At 53.4% G+C, this 17,417-nt stretch overlaps 4 protein-coding genes across 4 annotated transcripts; 2 read left to right on the top strand and 2 right to left on the bottom strand.

Annotated features, from left to right (window-relative positions):
* Positions 1-119: 119 nt before the first annotated feature.
* COCSUDRAFT_68113 (Mog1p/PsbP-like protein) lies at positions 120-1,925 on the bottom strand (the record flags this gene model as incomplete). The annotated part of the gene is made up of 7 exons (XM_005643463.1): positions 1,743-1,925; positions 1,400-1,564; positions 1,173-1,283; positions 764-869; positions 589-650; positions 369-440; positions 120-218 (listed from the first exon to the last, which is right to left on the bottom strand). Exons 1-7 carry the CDS (start codon positions 1,896-1,898, stop codon positions 120-122), a joined length of 771 nt encoding a protein of 256 aa, XP_005643520.1. The 5' UTR covers positions 1,899-1,925.
* Positions 1,926-3,012: 1,087 nt separating this feature from the next.
* COCSUDRAFT_20236 (putative acyltransfersase) lies at positions 3,013-3,945 on the bottom strand (the record flags this gene model as incomplete). Its single annotated transcript, XM_005643462.1, has 4 exons — positions 3,013-3,127; positions 3,314-3,455; positions 3,588-3,745; positions 3,857-3,945. Coding segments are annotated over 4 exons (504 nt in total), but the record flags the coding sequence as incomplete, so codon positions are not given.
* Positions 3,946-4,512: 567 nt separating this feature from the next.
* Positions 4,513-12,149, top strand: COCSUDRAFT_68112 (hypothetical protein; the record flags this gene model as incomplete). The annotated part of the gene is made up of 18 exons (XM_005643461.1): positions 4,513-4,862; positions 4,943-5,047; positions 5,199-5,291; positions 5,431-5,661; positions 5,791-5,929; positions 6,062-6,137; positions 6,361-6,608; positions 6,857-6,957; positions 7,142-7,403; positions 7,531-7,667; positions 7,948-8,109; positions 8,767-8,941; positions 9,288-9,535; positions 9,760-9,897; positions 10,089-10,568; positions 10,876-11,084; positions 11,388-11,508; positions 11,958-12,149. The coding sequence occupies exons 1-18, from the start codon at positions 4,653-4,655 to the stop codon at positions 12,147-12,149; spliced, it is 3,327 nt and encodes a 1,108-aa protein (XP_005643518.1). The 5' UTR covers positions 4,513-4,652.
* A 3,669-nt stretch (positions 12,150-15,818) lies between these two features.
* Positions 15,819-16,825, top strand: COCSUDRAFT_34437 (hypothetical protein). Its single transcript, XM_005643460.1, has 2 exons — positions 15,819-15,917; positions 16,230-16,825. Exons 1-2 carry the CDS (start codon positions 15,843-15,845, stop codon positions 16,500-16,502), a joined length of 348 nt encoding a protein of 115 aa, XP_005643517.1. The 5' UTR covers positions 15,819-15,842; the 3' UTR covers positions 16,503-16,825.
* Positions 16,826-17,417: the final 592 nt, after the last annotated feature.

Raw genomic sequence — 17,417 nt, 5'->3', positions numbered from 1 at the left:
TCGTGTTGGCTCACACTCTGATCATCTTGGCTCACACTCATGAGTGAAGGGTCGATTCAATGGACTTTTGAGTTCCATCATCCTCCGAAGCCGTCGACAGTGGCATGCCTGTACTGCTCTCAGGCTCTGAAGGTCTCTACCATCTTTTTCAATTTGCCGGCTGACTTGCTCCACTGCTTATCAGTTGCTGCCGTAATGAACAGATATGCCAGATCCCCCTGCGAGGACATGACCAGCAGCATTTCGAGTCTCCATAATAAACACTTTCCGCGATCATGATGACGCATCTACTCCCAGATTCGAGATCATGCGCGGAGAAGACTGCATTTTCATCACGAACCAACTGGATGAGATGAATTTTCGCCCACCTTTGCAGTCACACATGTGACGCTGTGAGGGGGGTTGGTGCCGCTTGGAGCATAGGTCTCATAGAAGTAGTACTGCAGCCAAAAACACCCATTGAAGCACCATCACATCATTGTTCTTCATGTGCCTCTAGTAGTTGTTGGTGTCAGAATTGCCAACTGGTCATTTCTTTATAAAGGAGAGCTTCTGAATCCTGTCCTCTGACAATTTCAGCGAACCCACCGTTTTGCCATCGATGACCTTTTGCTCCATTGATACAACATCTTCCTCGTCAATACCAGTGCCTGGAGCCAACACGGCAAAAGGGTGATCTCTGGCTGTCAGAAAGCTTTAAATTTTGCAGGGCAGATGCTGAGAATGAGCACGATGAGTGGACATCTGGTGCACCTGATCACACCTGAGATGAAGGGTCCTATGGAGCTGAGGACGCTGTCAATTGATCCAACCTTCTCGATTGAGACCGGCTTATTTACCCCCAGTCGCCTCAGGGGGGCCACCAGAAGCTGCAACACCTCAAAATCTCAGCATCTGCCCTCCACCCAGCATGCATTCCTCCATGCAATGCCTGCGCTCAATCCCAGTTTGAAGCTTGATCTATGACGGCTGAATGCATACCGACACTCTTCCTTCAGACGCTCCTTCAAAAACAACTTCTGTCCAAGGCTCATCGCAGCGCGGCTGCATCAGAGACCAGTGAGCAATGTTAGTAACCCCACGCTGCACAATAGAAAGGACAAGAACAAAACAACCTCTCAAAGTGCGGCCAACAAAGCATGCTCGTGTGGCCGGGTTTCATTTGCGCGCACCTGACAGAAGTTGCCGGATTGAATGTTGGCAACCTTCCCCTCGTGCCATGTTGGCGGCAATGCAAATCGATAAGGTTCCTTAGTGGCATCTATTGTTCCAGCCCTGATGGCCTGTGCACGGAAAGGAGCAGGTCAATGGGCTAGCAAAAGTGTTATTAAGTTCACATGGATCACAGGTGCTCGTGCTATAGGGTCATGCCCCAGAGAAGACTAGTAAAGATGCTCACAGGAGTTTTGTCCTTCGAGACAACAAACTGCACAAAGTCCTCCACGCCTGCTGGTGGGAGATACGTGCCAACGTCAGCTGCCTGCGCTTTGCTGGCTGGCAGCGCCCAAGCACGCTCTGGAAGCAAGGGAGATGTGATAAGCCCTGCTGCTGCAGCCAGCAGTCCCTGTACGTGCAGTCCACAAGAATTCAATATTCCCTACTTTATTGGAGCACAAGTCGACGCGACCAATAGATCAGAGATAAATAAGTAAGAAGCCAATGCGTCATTAACTTAACACCAAAAATCTGATTTGATCAAGGAGATCTGATAGCACATGCCGCACAATAATCTAACCACATACCTGCATAGTGCCCCTCCTGCTAGCCAGCTGTTGCTCATCGAGATGACTGCATCTCACTATGGTATGGCATTTTACTCTTTTGGGCAACAAGGGCGGGGTTGCTGCAGCTTGGAATGGCCGAGTGTTGCAAGAGCAAAGTAATGCGCTCGCAGACATCGTTCGGTTATCAAAGAGTTAATCTGATGTGTTTTGCTGTGCTGCCTCTCGTCGAAGGACAGTTTTCTCCCGTGGAGGTAGATTTGGCAGGACACTTGCCTCTCAGGTTCCTGGCACGTCATCTAACATCTAAGCGGCAGGGCACAATCTCAAGCATACATTGGCCATTTCCTGAGTCTGCCAGAGAGTTATGAACAGGACTTTCTGGCCACAGCGTTTGGAAATAATCATATGTCACGTGAGCCTTGGCCGGCGTGGTGCCCCAGGGCGCACCTGCCGCCCCGGGCCCGGCAGCTGCAGGTTCGCTAGGTTCTGCCATCAGTGATCATGCATGCTTGGTTAGCTCCTGTCTTCCTTGGTGAGTTGTGACAACTCATGCATATTACGGCACGGCATGCATGCATGCAAGCAGCAGGCAGCAGCCGGGAACATCATGGCAGGGGCAGCACCACTTCAAGTGAAGTTCAAAGAATATTTCCTTAAACACGTGTGAGTTTGCAAGCGCATGCACACTGAACAGCCGTTTGACCCATTACCCATCATGATCAGTACTTTGGGCTACCAGCAAAGGAAAGGGAAAAGATACGAGAAAAAAGCGACCAGCTGATCGGGGATTTGAACCCGGCCAGCTGGTGCTTTTGGATTAGGCAACTGAGCACAGTCCCCAGAGGGGCGGGTTAGGTCACTTGCAATTAAACAATGACTGGAGTTGTTTTTCCTTGCTTTTAACATTTCATTCTTTGCGAACATGCGCTCTGCAAGCCCAAACAAACGCGAATATTCATGAAGGCCGATGTATTGTGTCAACTTCACATCAATGCGGCTTAGGGCTGCCAGATACGGCTGCCAGATCTGCACTCTACATGCACACTGCGCTCTAGGGACTGGGGCAGCAGGGCCTGACCATACCTGCTACTAGTAATAGAATCCAAATTATATGCACCCTGCGTTGACAAAGCGCTTTCTAGAAACGCAGCTGCTTCCACAGAAGCTTACTGCTGCTGAGTGCGTCAAGTGATATTGTACAAAAAAATACATCGGTTCCACTGTCACATACATGTAATCCTCACTCTGGCGGAATGACAGAGAATCCCTGCACTGGTGCTGGGCCTTGTCAGGCCGTCCTAAGAGCTGCCATTTGCGCGACAGCATTGTGCTCTAACTGCCTGCGTGGTGGGAGCGGAAGCAGCAGCTTCAACCGAAAGGCATCCGCGCCATTCATGTAGTACCTGCAGCCAAGCATGCAGGCTTTATGAAAATTTGCCAGATCCGCTAACCCAATGAAGTGCTTCAATGCTTGCCTGCAGCCAATGTCATCACACTCTCCTTGCTGCAGGACACGGTTCAGCGACTAAATGCAAGCAGCTCCAAGACTTTAGCTGTAAAGAGAGCGGTGTGTGGGACATGTGCAGGACCTGATCAGGCGCTTGTCTCGGAGGAAGCCCAGGTTCCTGTAGAGCGCCAGGGCTCCACTGTTGGTGACCTCGGCCTCTAATACCACCTCATCCGCATCCGCCGCAATCATCTCCTCAATGGCCCGCTTCACCAATGTTGTGCCTGCATGCATCGCTCTCACCTGTCATCCTTGCATGATGCGCCATGCATGCAGCCACATGCATGGCTAGCTGGCTACGCCCTTGCTGTATTGCATGCATGGAGGTCACAGTACAGGGAGACTGGAGGTCTCACCCACGCCCAGTCCCCTGTACTCGTGCTCAACAACCAGCATGGCGATGTAGCCTCGCTGGGCTCCTCGATGGTCGTCCGCTTTGCAGACCACCACTCCGAAGCAGTGCGCGCCGTCAAAGGCCAGCCAGCACAGCTTGGGCCAGTTGTGCAGGAAGTACCTGCCTGCCCACACGCCTGTCACTAGCTGCTCTTGTCTGCACTACCGGCAAGGCTAGTGCGAAGCTGGGGCACATGATCTGGGGATGGTGGCATGTGCATTTCTCCTGCACCTGTATGTGAATATGGAGTAGGGCTCGCTCAGCTCATTGTCCACCAGTTGCATCACATGGTACATGTCTTGCTCTCCCCCATACTGCAGCGCACACAACCCTTGCTCAAAGTCAATGAACACGTGTAAGTGAGTGCATCAGCTCCAAAACAGGAACAGTCCAAAGCCACATGAGCATAAGTGGTGCTCACCTGTCTGTATTTGATAGTGACATCTGTCCTGATGCCACTCCTTTTGGCATCGCCTACTTCCATGCAGTCTGTCTCCGGAGGCTTGTCCATGATTTGAGCTGCTTTTGAGTGACTTGATTCAAGGGATCAATCAAAATCTCCTTGCAAGAAACATCGTTGCGTTTGCAGCAGGTTGCTGTTTCTTTTCATCTTGCGGTGCCCTACTTTTTGGAGCAAAATTAGAATCTATTCACAGCCAACTCCTGGCTGTGCAAAAGGACAAAGAGCATCATGAATACCCATCACACCATCGATGCCATGGATCTGCAGGCTAGATCTTCCAAACGAGAGATGATGTGAGCAGACCATGAAGCTGGCCAGGTGGTCATGCATGTGCCTTATCCCAACGGATCAATTTCAATATCATCGGAATTTGACAATTGTCACTTGCATGTATCCTTTCCCTCTTCTCAATAATTTCAGGTCACATTGTCAGTCTGGTGTGTCGAGTCAAAACGGTTGAGCCCTCGAAGGGACACTTGACTCCCAAGCATCCAACATGTGGAGGACTTGAGAAATATATCTCAGCCCACTGCAAGAATCCAGTTCCCTTATCGAGCTGCCACGATGCCCATTGTTGTTGCCTCAGCCTGCAAAGGGCATCCGTTGGCAGAGCAACGCCAATCTCGTGCCCCGAAGTCGTATAACGGGGCAATCTTGCGCTCCCTACCGTTCGCCCAATGTTTGCCGTGCGGACCGATTGGGGTGCTTACGCGTGGGACACTCCGAGTTAAGAACAGCGCATCAGGAGATGCCGAAGCCCGTGTGCAGCACAAGGTGAGCTCTTGGTGATCATTGCCAGTTGTGGTGTGTCAGTCCTGGATGTTTCTTTCATGACACTTTATTCTGCATGACAGGTGCTGGATGGTGATGTGCAAGCTGAGCAAGATGTTCGTGAGTGGGCCGATGTGCACCATTACGAGGGCGAGTCCCACCAGTCCTGGTGGACATCCACTCTGAAGGTGGGGGACATAGATCCTGCCAGTGTCTGGTCAACAACCTTGGCTTGGGGTGGTGGCCTAAGACAGCTGCATTCGCTGCAAATAATCTGTAGATGCCCTTCTACACCCCTTTGCACGATTTTCTGATGCTGGAAATGCTTGTGTCGCACAGTCTGTAGTCCTGGCTGGAGTCATATTGGCGGCCTCGCTGATGGCGACACCCATGGCTCATGCAAGAAGGGGGAAGCGTGCAGCCGTGCCACAGGTCAGATTGCTTGCGGGCCTGTCCATGCATCATCGGATCTGTTCCAATGAGTCCCATGTGCTTGTTTGCACTTGCTTTACAAGCAATACTTAAAGCAGGCATGGTATAGCAAGATGACAGCATCACCACCGCCAAGCAGGTGGCTCAGGAGAGCAGCAGTCAGAGGATGCGGAGCACGGCCGAGAGCATGGGCTGGCAAGCCAGGCACAAGGTGCTGGTGCCCGCTGCATCCTCGCTGAGGGCCACAGGCCGCAGCATCCAGGATGCGGCGGTGAAGGCAGCCACAGCGACTGACAACCGCGTCGTCAAGCCTGTCGTCCACCAAGCGCAGTCAGCCGCCGCAGACACCCGGCACTTCTTCACCCATCTGGTTAGCTCCCAGCACCCATGCACCATCTTGCACTGCATGGTGCAGTCCCCATATGGTTGTGCGGCTTGTCAAGAACCTATAGGAGGGCGCTGCCACATTTATCTGTGCTGAGGGGTGGGCCCAATGCAGGGAGATCACCATCACAGCGGACAGCAGAGCAAGAATGGGCGATCGGGCCGCAATGCGCCAGGCCCTGCCACGCAGGCTGGCTTCACTATTGAGGACCACCTGCGCGACAGCATGCATTCGCCCGCTGTGCGCATGGTTGGTGCGTATAACATCTCTATTCTTGTTCTTGGGGGTGTAGCCCTTTTGAACTTTGTCCCGTTGCGTGCACCAAATGCTGGCAGAATTAATATAAGTTCTTGGGGAGCACTGAGCATGTGCTGTGCTACTGCAGTGACCATTGGGGCGGTTTCCGTGCTGCTGCTGATCCTGCGCACCTCCATGGAGGACACCAAGAAATTCAGCCCCATGTAAGTACCAGCCCCTTGCACAGTCACATGCCCATGCTTAATGCGCCCCATTAAGCGCTCATACACATCAGCAGTTCCTTGTGCCTGTTGGCAGCTCCTCAGCAAACAGGCAGCATCAAACTTTGTGAAGCGTCTTGCTCTAAGTGGACTCCCAGAGAACAACCCAACACATGCATGGCAGATATCCACGCAACAAGGCTTGACGTGTAAGCTGTGAATGCAGGGACTCGGACGACTGGATGGACAGGGAGGATGACGATGCCGAGCCGGGGGAGGGCGGCAGGGGGGACCTCAAGTACCCCCGGGCCGGAGCGGCTTTCTCCGGGGCGGCGGCCGAGGACGCGGCGGTGCTGGCCGCGCGTGCAAGTGCCATCGTGGACAAGGGCGTCACAGCGCAGAAGGGCCGGCCCACCGCCGGCCGCAGCGCTGCTGCCGACAATGGCTCCAAGCCTCTCGAGATCATTGCTCCCGGTTCGCAGGGTGGGACACAAGGCTCCTTGCTGTGTCTGTGCTCTGGTGGTTTTTATGTGCTCCACGCCAGCAGGGCTCATTGGCCTGTTGTGGATAGGTTCTGGCAGCTGCTATTCCCAGAAGGCTTTGTTAAGGAAATCATGAAAGACTGCCAATGCCATGAGACCCGTCCTGCATCAGTAACCTATCAAAGAGACGTATGGGTTGACGGGGCATGTTTGACATTTGTGTGCGACATGCTGGTGCAGTGCCAGCGAGTGGTTTCGGCACTAAGGCGTCAGGGAGCAATGCAAAGCTCAAGGCGCAGCTGGAAGAGGTGAGGCGCACCGTGGCCGACGCAAAGGCGCAAGTCAAGGCAGCCACCAACGCTCAGGCAGCCACCAATGCTCAGGCAAGCACGCGGACCAATTGCATCACGCATTTAGGGCAGTGCAACCCGCAGAGATGTATGCTAGCCTCGGCGCCTTGAATGATTCTGACAAGTAGCCTTGAAGCATGATTGGACATTTGATGATGTGGAGAACCTGCAGCAGGCGGCTGTGGAGAAGGGCAAGATCGCGGAGCAGAAGCAGCTGCCAGTCTTCAAGGCGGCAGAGCTGTCGGGCACCCCGGCAGAGTACCAGAAGAAGTCCAGCACTTACCAGAGCGAGGTCCAGAAGGCCCTCCAGAGGGCCGTTGGAAGGACGGCCCCCAAGGAAGCCCCTAAACAGGCCCAGCCAATCTTCCGCTACGAGACCTCTGACGGCTCGCCAGTGGGCACAAGTCCAGCCAAGCGTCAGACCACCACCGTCACAGGTCAGACACACACTTTGTTCCTGAAGACTTCTGCATGTCATGTTTTGGCAGAGACTTTAGAGCATCTTGTGTGCACGTGAAAAGCACATTCGGAGTCTCCTGACAGCCCTGTGTGTGTTGCGTGCAGAGCCGTTTGGCGCCAAGGCGAAGAGGCAGGCCGCGGAGTCTGAGGAGTATCTGCGCTCCCGCGGCGGCGGCGCGCCCCTCGTGCTGGCCCTGGGCTTCCTCTCCGTCGCTGCATCCGCCTTGTCGCCCCTCGTCATGGTGCCTCCTCCTGTTCTTCAACTGCACTTACACTCGCTGCATTCAAACTGCATCTAGTCACAAACTACTGGGGTGCATCCTACTTCCACATTCAAGAGCCGGCCCACACTTCAGTGACACCTTGCATCTCAGCCTCAGTTCCATATCATGCACACATGTGTTCCCATCTTCAAGATTCACCATGTTCCCCATGTTTGAATGTGAAAAACTCATTTGTGTTGCAGCTGCAGCATGCGTCAGCCTGTGTATACTTTTTGTGAGATGCTGTGTATCACTGCAGAGCAAGAATGAGCGGCAGCAGCGGGCGCGAGCGGCGCAGCAGCGGCGGCAGAGGTGGCGCGATCAGGCGGATGCGGAGGCTGAGCTGGACTGGGAGAGGTACGGCAAGTACGACATGCTGCACGAGCTGCTGCAGACCGCATCCTCCGACCCAGCCCTGCAGGTGTGCCGTCCTCCCTGCAGTGTCTGCAACCTGTGCACTGTACAATGGGCGGATAGGTATATGGTAATAACAAGGGAGTTTTCCCGGGAAAAGTAATAGTGATGGAGGCTTATAGTCGGATATCCAAGGCAGCATGCACCATGCTGGACCAAGACATGGCTGCAAAATTGGCTGCAGCCTCAATGCAGTCAGTATTGAATGCTGACACCTCTGTAATGAGGAGTGTGACTGTAAACTTTAGAGGTTTGACTGCACTCCTCCTCTGAGCTCCTTCAGGACCAATGTACTGCACGTCTTCCCCTGAGGATGTCCTACTAGCTCTCTGAAATCTCCTCAACCAGAAACGGGAGAGATGGATGCAGGGAGTGTGCATGCAATTTGATATCTGCATTTGTGTACTCGCTGGCTGGGGGCGGTGCAAATGCTGAGCATTGTGCCCACGGTTGCTTGAGTATTGCTTGGATCTGGCAAATTTAACTATGGGTGGGATTCTGGCAGCCTTTACTTGCAGCTTACCTGCAGATGCACCCTGCCTTCGGAAGAAGAAGTGTGTAACAATCTCAACAATCATAAATTCCCTTTGGAGGCAACGTGGAGCCCTTCTAAATTGTGTTATAATCTTAATACTGTAATCACAATTTTTGTGTATTCTGGCAGGCGCCGAGCTACACCCCAGTACGGGCGCTGGTGGACGCGGTGCCGAAGAAGGGAGCGCCGCGGTACGACTTCCTGCGCCAGCTGCTCAAGGGCATGACGTCACCCAGCCCCGCCGCCGCCAAATTTGACCCCGTCTGGGATCTGCTGCACGCCGCCAAGGAGCAGGGCCTGCCAGGTGTGCACCTCTCTTCCCTTTTTGGTGTGTTCCACACGCGGGGCAAAATATGGGTCCTCAGGATTGGGCAATGGGTGTGTGATGGGGTGGCTCTGGGCCATCACCCTTGGGAGATATTTGCTGGAGTGCATGCATGGCCAAGCAGTTGCGTCATGTGAGGTACTTGTCTTCAGCTTTCTGCCAATTCTTGGAAATGTGGGGAAGGTTGAAGGTGTGCTTTCACATGGTGCTCCTGACAAAGGAAGGACAACACCCACTAGGGTGGGTTTTAGGGTTTAGGATTGCAGTATTCTCAGCAAATGAAGCATCCCTGAATCCTGACATGTTGCGATTGCTGCTGCCACAGAGACGTCAGCGGTGCGCTACGATCCGATCTACAGTTTCCTGAACCGTGCGGCCGCGGCGGCGGATTGGGGCCTGCCCGAGGAGGGCCCAGTTGCCTCGCTGCTGAACGTTGATTGCGCTGACTGGGAGCCGCCGCGCTACTGCCCCGTGACAGAAGTACTCAAGTCGGCCAGGGCCGGCGGCGCCGCTCCGTGGCACAACAATGCGCGGCCCAAATGGGACCCCATCACCGGCCTTGTCTCCCTGGAGGTGCCCTGTCCTCCTCACGATTTTGTCTCCTGTGCTTCAAGGCACATCAGCTCCCTACGGATAAACAAAATGATGCATCCGGCTGAACCATATCTACTTCGTCCTCGAGCGCTGGGAGCTCAGGCACTAAATGAAAATGCCTATCATTCAGATGGACTGAGAATTGGCAAAGTGATGCAGTGTTCTCAAGCGGTGTTGCATCACTTTTGTGTGTGCGTGTGTAGGTGCCGCAGGGCGCCAGCAAGTACGACCCTCTGAAGCGGGCCGTTGCTGCCGAGGCGCCGGCCGGGCGGCCCCATGTCGACCCCCTGGGCAGCCTCCTGGACTTCTTCAAGCAAAAGGCTGGCACTGCCGACACCCAGGTATTTCCTCACTCAGTTTGGACCCCGTGGCCAAGCGAAACCCACTTTATATAGCCCGTTCATATAGCCCTCTCCAACTTACACTCTTGCAAGAACCTCTACTGAGCTTTGCCCACTCTGGTATCATTCCTGCAAAATAGCGTTTGTGAGCTATGCTTGGGCATTTCTGACAGAAGAGAACCTGTGTGCAGGGCGCTGGAGCAGCCACACCAGCAATCCCCACGGGCCAGAGGAACCCTCTGCTGGATGCGGTGGCAGAGCAGCACGCAATCCCAGCAGCCGCCAAGACAGATCAGCCCGCAGCTATCCCCACAGGGCAGAGCAACCCCTTACTTGCGGCTGTGGCTGAGCAGCATGCACTCCCAGCCGACACCAAACAAGATCTGGCTACTCCCCCAGCAGCGCAAGAAAGCGGCTCCGTGGTCAGCCGGCTGACAGAGGCGGACTTGCAGGAGCGCACGCACGAAGCAGCACAGCCCGCAGGCGTCCAGAGCGGCTGGCTCACTGCCTGGTTCAGGAAGGGCGCTGCTGCACAGGCGCCTGCAGACGGCGGCGAGGCCGCGCAGCCGAGCGCCGGCGCCAGCTTTGTCAGCAGGCTCGGCCACAGCCTAACCACCAGCTTCGGCCGGGGTCAGGGCTCCAATGCCCCGGCCACAAAGCCCTTGGCTGCGGTGCGCTGCATCCCTTTCTCTTCTTAACTGTGTCAGCACGCCAGGCCCCACATGTTGAGCAGATGAGCTTCCAGCGAGCAAGTCCTTTGCAGCTACACATGTCATTACACATGCTTTACTTCAGTACGCTGGGGTTTGTAAGCATGTCTACTGGCTGCTAAGGCTCTAAAACAAAGGGCATGTGCCAGGCATTGTTACAACATCCTGAGACATAGATCACCTTTACGTCGTACCAATTTGAACTGTATGAGCGATCTGTAGAGCATTCAATCGGAGTATGAATAAAGCTTACGCATGCATGCGGCAGGAGCGGACGCAGCCGCTGGCGGACGCGCTGAGGAATGCGCCGGCGGCGACGGCGCGCGCAAGGGAGGGAACATACGACCCGCTGCCGGACCTTCTGCGGCTGGAGCGCGGCACCGGGACGCCTGTCATGGCGACCCGCGACGTCCCCGGACGCATCGGCATAATGCTGCGCCGCGACGCCGACTTCGACCGCATCGTTGCCGCCTTTAGGTACTGCGCTGCTGTACTGCCCAGCTGCTACAGAGAGTATCTGCACTGTCAGAATTCCTGAAAGGGAGCTGAGCTGTGACATGAGGGACAATTTGCTGTGCTGTGGTATCTCAAATTAGCCCATGTTTGTCAAAGTCTGCCCTTGTGCACGGCATGCCTCTCTTGTCTTCCAGCATCTGCCAAGTCCTGGGTGTGCACAATGTTTGCTCGCAGCAGCTTGCACATTCTGATATTGTTGACCTCCAATGGGGGGCTTTGCTGGTTCAGGGAAATGTTCAGAGTCCTCTGGCATGCTGTGCACAGGGAGCTGGCGGAGGATGGGCAGCTCAGCCAGAAATTCCGGCCGCTGTACGTACTCATGCGCAGCGCAGCCGCCAAGCCTGCCCCTGCGGCCGCAGCTGACCGCGGCCAGAGCATTTTGGAGGTCAGCTCATCTCTCCTGCTGTAATTCCACACACTTTGGCTGGGCAAGATTTGTGTGTTCGTCCCTGCTGCTCTGCCGCATGCTGGCTGCGTCAACCTGCCTTCCAAAGCTTCCACTGCCTGTCGCCCTGAAGTTGCAAACACATTTCAAAGCATTTCATCGTGAAATGCAGGCTCCATGCTGTTGTGAGGGCCAGAACCGCTGAGGCTCTGTTCACATTTGTGCTTCACGCCTGCTGCCTCGCAGATTCAAAGCACAAATAAAAGCATGCATGCCCCAAGTGTGCGCCGGCAGAATTCGCAATCTATGGCAGGCTCATGCCAGTAAGGCGGGGTCAGGAACACTGAGTGTGATCGCTCTGTGGTGTCGGCCTTGACCCAAGTGTGCGCTGACGAAATCTGCAGCAGGCGGGGTCAGGGGCACTGAGCGTGATCGCGCCTGTCGTGCAGGGCTTGGACAAGGGGGCAGTGGCGGAGGCGAAGGCCTCGGCAAAGGCTCTGCTGGAGTACCTGGACCTGCCCAAGTACGCGCCCCTGCAGCGCCTGCTCAGCGGCCGGCGCAGCGCGGACGTTGTGGAGACGGCCTGCGCGCTGGCAGCCATTGTGCAGCCCTTTGAAAACGCTGCTGCCCTCGCGGCCTGATATGAGTGCACCCTGTGAGGCCTGTGAGCGTGGATAATGGCGGGCCATGGCGCTCCAAATACCACAGCATAAGAAATGTGGCTGAAGCAGTAGGCAAGGATGGCTATTTTACCAGCTGCCAGCTGTCTGAGCGGTGCTCACATTCAGCACATCAGCCGATGAAGTGGGAAGTTGTCTTTGCTGGATGTTTCGGACGTGAGACTGGCCGAGAGTCACACAGTGTGATTGCGAGCCTGCTTGCAGCTTGTGTAAATGCAGAAAAGAGTTTCATGGACGATCTTTTTGCGGATGTGAGTTTTGGTGGTATTCGGTGCAGCAGAGGACTTGAGGATTAATTCAGAGCGTGTTTTTTGACATGGAGAAGAAGATTTGCTGGTGAGCAGAGTTTGCAGCACTTGAGTGTACGATTTTCGACCACAGAGGTTGTGAAGGGTTCTTTAGAGTTGTATTGCAAAGGCATGTTGGAGAGTCATAATACATCGAAGAACAAGTGACGCTGTTGATGGTCACCCCGACAGCACGTTGCAGTGTTGTTTTGTGTTCCACTAGTTGCAATTGGGCGAAGAAGGGTTGAGTGAAAATTGCATAAATCATCAGGTAAATTCTCAAAACTCTTCTTGAAGAATCGAGAGTCGATTGAGAGGGAGAAGGAGTCCTTCTGAAGGAGTTCATGCTCCTCAAGAGCGAGAAGTGATGTGGGAATTTTGTGGGTTCTTCATCACTGTGTTATTGACACAGATTATCCGGTGAGCGAGCAGTGTTCCACTTTACACAAGGCTGACGCGCAAAAGTATATTGAGCGCTTACCATCTTGATGCCAATCTTGCCTTTGCTGCATTTTGCATGTTACTGCCCTGATCTGTTGAGGGCTCTTTTAGGAGATGTGCACATCCAGTGTCGCGCAATTTGAGCTGTGATTGCATTGTGAGGTACTAACCAGTAAAGACAACCTAGTAGTCTTTAGTCCCCTGGCATTCTGGACTCCAGGGGTGCGAGAGATACCGGGACGGTAATCGCTTGGTACCAAGCGGTTGTGTAATATTACATTAACGATAAGTGCTTAAAGAGATCTGCATGGCTGGTGTTAAATACTTCTAAAGGGCCCGGATATCTCATGCACACATGTTGGTACAAGGCACATTGCATTCTGTAAATGCATTTACAACTTGTACATCTGGTTCATGGTGGTGCCCATGCAAAGTGGGTGACTAAGTGAGCTGGGAAGGCTACTGAGTCCGGAACCTCATGAAGCAAGCAGTCTTGATGATTCGATGATGTACCTGGAATACACCATCCTGGCCTAAGGCACTCGTGCATGCGTGAATATAATTTGCAATGTCGTTAAGATTGCAGAGGATACAGATGCGTCATCAGAGTCTCAAATATCGAATAATCGTGAAAAGGCAGACTTGACCGACGGTTTGTAGGCACTGATGTCATCATGCGCGTCACATCCCAGCAACCAATAGATTGTATTCGTTCTTGATATCTTGAAGAGCCGTGTAGTACATAGTTGAGGCAGAGCAAGTCTGCGTGTTTGTGTGTCCAGGACCCTACATCACGCAAGACGATCTGCTCACAGGGAACATGGGCAATCGATATGCATCGGCTGTCTTCGATACAACAGAGGAAGCAGAAATTGCAGCAATTCCAGTCATGATCGTCAAGGATTGCAGGCTGAAGCTTTAACTGTCCAAGCAGACTGTGGGATCTCACATGTACCAGGTTCTTCCTGTTCAAATAAAATGGTGGTACTTGTGGATGGTTTAAAACTTGCTTTCTGGAAAGGAGTCCACTGCTGGTCCTCCTTAAGCTTAGTGACTGCTCTCGCTTGTGCAAAAGTTGCAGGATCCTGCATTGTCAGCACTCTGCCCTCTGCCAAAAAGACAGAGGATCCCTCAAATTTGTCCATACCAGGTGCGAAATTACCCCCTCTCTCTCTCTCTCTTAAGCATCTGCTGTAAGTAGTATTCACTTGTGCAGGCACCCAATCACTGTCAAGAGCAGCGCATGCAATGATGGCACTGTGTCCTCATCCAAAATGTAGGCCAGAAAACAAAATTCTTATTTCACAATGCAGAGGCCATTGACATGCTTGTTACATGTAACGCCAGATTGGGTGTGCCCGACATGAGCAGAAGCACATTTAGCTCAAGTGCAGAGATGTCATGGCATATGGTCATGCATGCAGGCTCCTCAGAGGACAAACTACCTGCGGTGTACACCCCCGTACTCCACATGCACCTGGACGGCGTACAGGTGATGAACCTGGGATGCAAAACTATGCAGGATGCAGCTCCCGCAAATGGATATTGTGAACCACCTTTTGCAGCATGGATCATGCAACATGTCTCGTGCAGCAGGGACTGGCCTCATGAGGACTCACGTGAATGGACTGCTTGAGCTGCATCCTGCATGCAGGCGGGTGAGAAGGTGACGATGATGACCGTACTGAGCCTCATACATGAGGAGGCAGACATCGTCGGTCTTACCATCAAGGGGCAGCATCTGGGGCTGGACAGCCTGATCCATTTCAAAGATCCTCGCACCGCAGAGCAGGTGAGTGCCTCCATCAAATGTTTATTTGACAGAAAAATGCCTCCATAAGAATCGGATCCGGTGGTGTGTGGGATCATGATGGCTGTGCCAGACAAGCTGCACACAATAGGATGAAGTGCCTGCTATTGTGCACCCTTCCAAGTTCAAGCCAGCTTGCATATGGACATCAATTTTGTGGCCGGGAGCTGCGGCTTGTGACTGCCAGAATTATTGCAGACTCTGAGGTGCAGGGACATCTGGAGAGGATGCTTGTATTTATGAGCATTGCAATGTCATGCATGTAGGTGCGAGACACGCTGCATGGCCACTCCCTGCCGATGCCGGGCAGGAGTGGCAGCCAGCCTCCGACTCTGCACCTGCTGCCGACCCACCTGGAGGACCTCTTCCTGTACCCATGGTATGTCATGCATGGAGGATGAGGATGCGCACAACATGCATGCATGCATTCAAAAAATTTGTTACTGACATCTGAAGCACATCAGAGATTTCAATTCTTCTTAGCTACTGACCAGACATGCGCTGCATCTGAGTTGCTCTCATTTGCACTTCTGTGATGTCTGTGCAGCTTATTCTCTGCCATGCAGCTGCCCACCGGTGCCAACGCTCCCAAGAACAACGAGGAACTGCATAAGGTTCTTCACGTGAAGGTGTGCTCCTATGGCTACATGTGGCTCAGACCTTTACAAGGCTTGCATAGTACAGGGCAAAAAGTTGTGCAGGCCAGGGGGACCATATCTGCATAACACTGTCAGTGCCGTGTTGTCCTGCAGATCTGCATGTTACAAAGGGCCGTGATAACTATGTCTTTGCCTTGTATGCACAAAGACTGATTAGAGGTTTTGCTCATACTTGCTGGTTTGCGCACACCATGGCTTCCAGCATGGCTTTCAGAATCTGCTGGACCCGATGTGCAGGTGCATGAGGTGAGTGATTTCATAACAAATGGAGCACTCAAGGCCCGTTTTTGAAGATTTCGGTGAAATCAAAGACCTGATATTTTTTGATACCGAGGACACCAGGCGAGTCATGAAACGTGTGCTCAGGGGGGTTCCCAGCCCCCCCATGAGACGCATGGGCCCGCTGGCAGACAGGGGGGACGCCGCGGCCTGGAACTCCACGGTGTCCACTGCTCGCATGGACATGGCAACACCAGAGACGGGTGGCGTGCTGGGCGACAACGCCAAGGCCTCCTCAGGGTCCACGCCAGAGGTGAGCTTTCCTAAAATTCTACATTGGCATAAGCTTGAAGCCCATCTGAGATATTTGCGCCCCTCAAGCACTTCAGCCAAGCTGTCAAGTTCCGAAAGCAGCCCACTTCCCACAACCAGCTGCAGCAATCCCTGATGGTTTCATCATGGCCCCTGCATTATTGACAATAGGTTGCTGGATGCACCGGAGTCAGCAGCGATGGAACATGCAGTGCCTGCAAGAGTTTGAGCATGTATATTCATCTCATGAATAAATTACCCTGTTAGATCTGCCTTCAGCTCTGTGGCTTATCTCCCAGTATTTTGCGCATAGGACCAGGCCTTGGCCCCGGGACAGCTGGTCAACGCAGAAGCTCTACAGACCCCGGGGCTGTCAGGAGTGAAGCGGACGCAAGGGCGCAAGCTCACACCAGGATCCAGCGAGGGGCGGGGCCGGCCGCCCAAGCGCATTTACTTGAACCCCAGCCCCAACAGGGCGTCGGCAGACCTGCGCATCCAGACGAAGGTCAAGCTCGTGCAGCTGCAGCTGATGGCACTTGCATATGTCTTTGGCAACTGGAAGCCCAAGACATCGGAGCAGTCCTGAGAATGCAAGCATGGTGTACTGTAATGGCAGACCCTGAATTCGAGTCAGCACAGGGTATTCAGACGAACAGATGTAGGTGGCATCGAACAGATGTAGGTGGCATAAGCTACAGTGGGCTAAGACTTGAAGGCTTCTGCAGAGACAGACGAGAGTACTCAGCTTTAGAGCCTCCGTCCGCTTTGAATCAATCATGATCAGGCTGTTAGGTGAATTAAGTCGAGGTGCATGCAGACCAGACTTTAAATCAATCATGATCATGGCTGTCTTTGAAGAGTCCCTGGACAGGGTGCATGCTCTTGCAAGCTTGAAATAATAAATAAGCTTGAAAAGGATTCCAGATCAGCCACAAGATGTATATCATGTACCATGTGCCAGTGGCCACATACGTGCACCATGGGTGACCTGCACTGCACACAATGCACATGTGGCATGCTTGAGGCATGAATGGCAATCTGAGATGTCAAAGATCGACATTTATCATGTCTATGTCCATCAGCACTTCTTGCACGACCCTAGGATCCTGGACATCCATCGGGGTGTGGGGGGATCAACAAAGCCACGGTGGACACCGGGAGGACCCAGTGCATTGTGTGAGAAATGTTCATCTCGGATGTCAACAATTCGTATATATATTCACTAGGCGCACAATCAATCCGAGATTTCGTTGATAATCTAGCGGTGCAGACCACTTTGGGAATTTCATTGTGCAGTACTTGCTGAGGAAGCCATCTTGAGATCCTGCAGAACATCCCAGAGCCACTCGTTCATGGGTGCAGTGTTGTCAGCTGACTAGAAGTACAGTAGCTGTAGATGTCATCTTGCCCAGCTTCTCGAGTTGAGCGAAGTTCTCAACGCTGGGACTGGCTGATGAGAGAATAGTATTGCACCTGTGCTAAGGGACGCCCGCATTGACCT

This window comes from Coccomyxa subellipsoidea, assembly GCF_000258705.1.
Source record: "Coccomyxa subellipsoidea C-169, whole genome shotgun sequence".
Classification (NCBI taxonomy): Eukaryota; Viridiplantae; Chlorophyta; class Trebouxiophyceae; family Coccomyxaceae; genus Coccomyxa; species Coccomyxa subellipsoidea.
The sequence above is the reverse complement of the archived record's forward strand: the minus strand, read 5'-3'. Positions and strand labels throughout refer to the sequence as shown.

What these genes read in the sequence shown, in the direction of transcription:
- COCSUDRAFT_34437 (XM_005643460.1), top strand. Translation starts at nt 15,843, where the DNA reads ATGGACATGGCAACACCAGAGACGGGTGGCGTGCTGGGCGACAACGCC. An exon ending in CCTCAGGGTCCACGCCAGAG is followed by an intron (nt 15,918 to 16,229) that starts GTGAGCTTTCCT and finishes TTTTGCGCATAG; the next exon opens with GACCAGGCCTTGGCCCCGGG.